At 39.8% G+C, this 6336-nt stretch overlaps 1 protein-coding gene across 1 annotated transcript in view; it reads left to right on the top strand.

Moving 5' to 3' along the window:
* Positions 1-4828: 4828 nt before the first annotated feature.
* The window catches only part of ccn6 (cellular communication network factor 6), a 13218-nt gene continuing 11710 nt past the window's right edge, over positions 4829-6336 (top strand). The window contains exon 1 of the mRNA XM_007555998.2: positions 4829-5593. Within this exon, the coding sequence (XP_007556060.2) occupies positions 5303-5593 (291 nt within the window). The 5' untranslated portion in view covers positions 4829-5302. The remainder of the gene's footprint in view (positions 5594-6336) is intronic.

The raw sequence follows: 6336 nt of genomic DNA, 5'->3' as shown, positions 1-6336 counted from the left end.
GTTTGCGATTAACTAATCGCAAATTAAATGAGTGGTGAAACTGAGTTTAAGTACTTCTCAAAATATATTTACCCATTGGTAACACTTTTTTGATGGGGTGTGCATAAGACTGACATGACACTGTCATAAACATGACATAACATCTGTCATGAACATGAAGTCTTTATGAATGTTTATGACTGTTGTCATGAAGTGTCATTCAGTAAATAACAGTGTTGTGTTCAAGACCACCTAACCCGAGACCAAGACAAGACCAAGACCGATCTCGAGTACCACAACACTGGTAAATAATGTCACTTTTAATGTAAAGTTGCTCTAAAAGTTGCAATGAAAGTCCATAAAAAATGCCAACTTTGCATTAAATTGTCATTATTTACAAAATCATGCAAAGTTGGTATAAAGGTAATAATTGTAACATATATTGCCGAATGTCCCCATTTTGTGGCTATTGAGTCATATCATTTCATTCTTGTTGTGTTAGTTTCTCTGACTGTCTCAGTATTGGAGGAAGAATTGCTTATTATGCTTTTTTATTGAACTGAAAGGTTTTGATGTCCCACTGTGCAACTATTCATCCTTTGGAAGTAAATCTTGATTTTGCAATGTGGAATTCTTGGTGGGGTTTGAAATATGCTGCAGTTTGCACTAACATAATTAGACACAGTAGAGAGAGCAGTATGTGTTCTTTATGCTGCTCCAGAAACACCAGCTTTCAAGGCAGCTTGCTTAACTTTAGAAGCTGATCATACATTTCACTGAATACGTCTTTCTGCTGTCTGACCTCTTCCTTCCTGTGTCTCTCTCTCTGTGTTAATAACTAGTATTAGTTATTAATTTGAGTGAAAGGACAGGCTGATCTCTGCCCTTCTAGAGTATCCAAAAAAAATTACCTGCAACAATCCCAGACGGGTTAGAAATGTAATCTTAGGTCAAACTTTGTGGATCATAGTTTTGTAAATGGAGCCTCACTGTGAGTCTCTGCTAAGACTGGGGAAAATACAGAGAAACACACACAGAGGAGCCACTAAGCCCTCTGTTATCCAACCAAACAGACAACCAGGAAGTGGGGCATCAAAATGAAGAAAACAACAACAAAAGCATCATACCTGTGACTAAAAGTACAGTTGCTAAAATAAAAGTAAAAAGTATCTGTTCAAGAAATGACTCATGTAAGAGTCAGAAAGTATTTGGTAGAGAGGTTATTCACTGATCACAACATTTTATTCATTATTTTAAGGTGAGGTAATTTTATTTATATAGCACATTTTCAGCAAAAATTAAAAGTGCTTTACATGATTAAATGTACATAACAATTAATGAAAGAAAACAGCAAAGAGAGAGAGAGAGAGAGAGAGAGCTAAATATTGATCTAAAGTATGTAAACTAAATGTTCCTGTTCTGAGTTTAGAGCTTATAAAATGATGTAATAAGTGAGAAAAAGCAGAAAGTTATGTGCAAAATTTGGTATTTTGAAGACCAAAATGATAAATTTTTTTTAAAAAAAACCCAAAACTGTGGCAACACTGCAAGATTTTTCAGTAAAGAGACACGATCACGGCTTGTTCTAGAGTCGGCCTATTAGTGAAAAGAAACACAAGCAAACAATAACACTATTAAGCTTATGGAAATATTAATAACTTATGACTTATTAATATGTTAAGGAGCTTTTATGAATTTATATTGTGTGGTTCTGATTTCATCTTTGTGATTTCTGTACAATAAAACTATTGATCTATTGATAGATCTGCATAAAAATATCCCCCATGTTTCTGTCCCACATCTGTATAACATTAGGGAGGGTATGTCTTTACAGCTAAAGCACTGAGTGAATATATTTACAACACATTCTTTGTTAAGAATTTGTTAAAACATTAAATATATATTTTAATGTAAGTTAAGGTAAGGTCATTTTATTTATGTAGCACATTTTCAACAACAAGGCAGTTCAAACTGCTTTACATGAATTAGAAGGAAATGCAACAAAACAACAAACCAAAGGAAAGAGCAAAAGAAGAAAAAAATAAAACAAAAAAAATATATAACCCCCTGTTTAAGAATAAGTAGTTAATGATTTATAAACTAGTAGTTTCCCTGGAAATCCTTACTAGGTTTCTAGCAGGATGTCCTGAAGCAAACTTTGACCCCGGACCCTAAGGGGTCACGTCAGTCACAGAGAGTCAGCCGTACTGTCAGAGTGGCAGGTGAGAAGAAACAACCCGACAAAGCTGGAATGTGAAACCAACACCTGTTTAAGCATGAGCATGACAGATTACAGAAAAATGGTAATTATGCATCTAAAAGGTGTGATGAGCCTGAGGCAGTTCCCGCACTCAAAGAGAACGTACTGTAAGCGCAGGATTGAGACGCTTTGACTTCACATAACAATTATTCAACATGGTTTGAACTGCGGCCATTTGGAAAAAATGCTTTCATCCTTTCAGCTGCTATTAAAATCAGTAAAAATGATTTGGGACCCTGAAAGTGAGCTGCACATGGGAATGCTGTGTTCTAAAACACTGATATGAGGCGTGCAGCTGACTGAGCGTGTTCAGCCGTCCTGTCCCAAAGCTTCTGGGAATTATGTTTGGAAAATCCTGACCAGAATTCTTGCATTCAGACAAATGACCTCATGCAGGGCTAACACAGTTAGCACATGTAGGAACATCAGTGTTTACACTCTAGAGCTGGAAGAGGTAACTTTTACCAAAATTTGCTTTTTAATGTTTTTGCTAAAACTCTCACTATGTCATGACAATATTAACTCAGATATATAATTGCTGAAAAATGTTAAATTCCTCCACCTCTTCCCTCTGGTTGTGCTGCCATCTGCAGAAATACACAACTCCGTCAACCAACCAATCAGAGCAAGGCTGAGGGTCTTAGTGCTGCCAATCACCCTTGTGTTCACTGTGATCACTGCACAGCAGCAGGTAGGGAGGGGCAACACAACGCTGCTCTATGCTCAACTGTTTACTCCAGCACTTCCTCTGGCTTCTCATTAATATGACTTTAATTTTACAATAACGTCTTCAGTCTGCACTGCAGTAATCTTACATCAACAACCTTTCAATATTAGATATCGTGCATTCTCAAATGCTTTGTTTATTTCTGCTTGTTTGTAAAAAAACAAACAAACAAACAAAAAAAACACGAGGCATTTCAGTCATTTCATTGAACAGATGTCATCTGGTGTTGGGTTTGGAAGTGATGAGTGGGCAAAAACAGGTGGGAGCATTCCCTGCTCATAAAAGAAGCAACTAGAGGAAGGAAAATGGGGCCAAAGCGTGCAGTCCTCACAGCCAGCAGACATGCTGTTCTGAACTGATAAAAATGACAAAGGAAAAAAAAAATCTGGAATAAATAAGTCAGCTGGTCCAGCAGTTTTAAAGGAACGTTCTGTGCTTTTCTGCGAGTAAATATTAAAGGTATATGCTCAGTCCCTTCACAACTCCAGATGACAGGATGTTATAATCAGGCATACGGATCTGCACGCAAACTCACAACCACTGGGAAGCTGAGAAAAGCCCAGTGGACGAAAAGTTTCAGAAATCTGACCAAAGGCTTTGAATCCAGAGTTTCTTGTGTCCCTGCTGATAAAAAAAAACAAACAAATTCCAGCTGAGGCCTTGGATGACGTCTGATATAATCATCACCAACACATGTTAGTATCCAGGAGCTCATCTGGATGAAGTCTCAGTCTCAAAGTCTCAATAAATCCTGCAACTTTCAGAGGAAACAAACTGAAGCATACCTTAAAATTTTAAGGTGAAAAGTCTGAGAAAAAGTAAATAAGCAAGTGTAAAAATATTTCTAAAAAACAAGCATGCATAATAATGTTTTCAGATATTTCAGCTTGTGTGCACAGCCTCATCTGCCCTAAATACAGCATTTAAAATAAAATAACATTTTGTTTTATTCTAATGTCATGAAAACTATTTAACCATTTTTGATTCACTTTTAGGACCATCCTAAATTTGGTGAAGTTAATAATTTCCCAAGTGAGCTCATGAAAGCCAGCAGAAGACCGAAGGCATTATTGATCCTAACCTTGAAACTCATTAGGCGTCATCAGATCTCTGAGTCTCTGCCATGTGAGTGCAGGTTTGCAGCCTGTCCTGATTGACGGCATCACAAAGGAGGAGTCACACATCTACACGTGACAGTGGTGCGTTGTTTCGTTCTACCAGTAAAAACAGCTGTGGTGTGAACAAGAACATATACGGAGCTGGGTGTGTCTGCTGGCTTCTCATTTCATGGTGAGAAATATTTACGCTCCCCTGTTCACCTCACCTGGCTGTAATGACCTCGGCTGTGGGCTGCACCAGAGAGAGCAACACTCTGCACTTTTCACTTTCACGTCCTTATTGTAGCAGCAAAGCCTTGGTACAATAAAATCACAATGTAAAATGTGGCTTATTTTGATTTTACATGATAGAACAATACAATGTGAGAAAATTAGTGAAGTGGAGGGAAAGTGATGTATTCATTTTCAAGTCTTCTAGTAGATTTGATTTTGATTTTAATTCTATACTTTGACTTGGCTGTTGTAACAAATATACTTTATTCTGAACCACTTTGGTACCACTGCAGCTGAACGCTTAGGGTCATGACCCCACTGGAAGGTAAATCACACCTTAACATGACGGAGTACAAAACAGTTCCATGTGAACATGACTTCCTGCCAAACTGTTTACTATGACACAGAGTGAACAAAATTAGTCAACAAAATTAGCCTTTGAGTGGATGTGATATATGGAGTCTGTATTGATTCTCTATTGACTGTGCATTGACTCTATATTGAACAAACCTTTGTTCAGGTTTGTTCATTGACTGTATTGAGTATGCATGGACCTCTGAGGAGTGAATGTTTGGCCTTTACTGTAAGAAGAAGCTGCTCCCTCCTGCATCGTTCCATGTGAAGCTTCAAGGGCGATTTGGCCCAAGAGATTGAGGTTGTGTCACATGGAGTCTTTAATCAGTGTAAACAGAAAGAAAATATCATCTCATATACATTCCACATTAAGTTGGACCTTACGGCTTTAGCACCAAAACAACCAAACCAGAAAAGACTGAACGGGTTTAATGAGCAGAACTTTGCTCATGAAATCCAGTTTGTTCAGCACATTCTCCTGAAAACCGGCCTCTCTCTTCTCTGCTAAATTATTCCTGGGTGTATGTCTGTGCAGCCTTGCAAAGTGGATTACAATTTTAGCTCTTTCACCAAGATCAATCTGAGTGAGGTCCACAGACGTAGAATAAACAACTGGGCCGGGCTGGATGGCCCTGGAGCCACCCAGCAGTTATGAAGACAAATATTTCCCTTCAGGATCGGCGGAGCGAGGAAAGGTGTGTTTGCAGAGGAGACAGAGAGGCGCTTTGTCCCCTTCCCCAACAGGTCGGCTCTCCAATCTCTCCCCGCCCGACCCGACCCCACCCCATTCCACTCTCCCTCTCCCAGTCTGTCCACCCTGAAGCTCATTGTCCGACTCACTCAGCGCCCTGTGAGTCCTTCTCTGGAGCTCACCACAGCCTTCACACTGAAGAGATGCTATCACTTCTCTGCTGCTCTCTTGTGCTCATCTTTGCTCAGCAGGTAAGAAGAGAAATCTTTTTCTGCTCTCACATCACTGACAGAGTGGATCTCTGACAGGTGATACAGGACATCACTCAGCATCCATCTTTGAGGAAAAAAGACCAGCTTACTGATGCTTTGGTGCTCTGCATAGCATCACAACCTGACCATTATGCAGAAAGACATACATAGGCTAACATGTTGTTTGCATGCAGGCTGTATTCAGGGACTGGATACAGTCTTTCAACAGACTAAGCAGGCAAACACCGTTTTCTAAAGTCTGTGTGGTAAAAGCTCATGGAGATCAGTTTTTACACCATCAAATGAGCTCATGCAGTGAAGTCGGCAGACAGTCTTCAGATTTTTGGCATAACCCTCAGTGACCTTTGGAAAATTGTCAGCATAAGTGGAGCACAAGCAGCAGCAGCAGCAGCAGCAGCAGCAGCAGCATCATGCCGGATCACAACAACGCAGCGCTGAAAATGTTTAAAAGCTGCTGACAAGTTAGTGGTCTGCTGCAGGTCCAAACCCTCTAAGCAGTCAGGGCGATGCTTCAGGGTGTAACCATTGGTGGAGGTGCTGAACCTCAGCCAGCATGCTGTCTCTGATTTGTTTAGACCATGAGGCTGACAGGAAGTGGATTATATGGGAACAATAGTAAGGACTAGGACAGAAATGAAACACTACTTAGTGTTGAAAATTCATAGGCCTCACGGGCGTAGGTTCGGTCTAAGTTTTGGTGGGGACCTTGGTGGGGACCTTGG

Source organism: Poecilia formosa, unplaced genomic scaffold (assembly GCF_000485575.1).
Source record: "Poecilia formosa unplaced genomic scaffold, Poecilia_formosa-5.1.2 Scaffold75, whole genome shotgun sequence".
Taxonomy (NCBI): domain Eukaryota; kingdom Metazoa; phylum Chordata; class Actinopteri; order Cyprinodontiformes; family Poeciliidae; genus Poecilia; species Poecilia formosa.
This window is presented reverse-complemented; position numbering and strand designations above follow the sequence as displayed.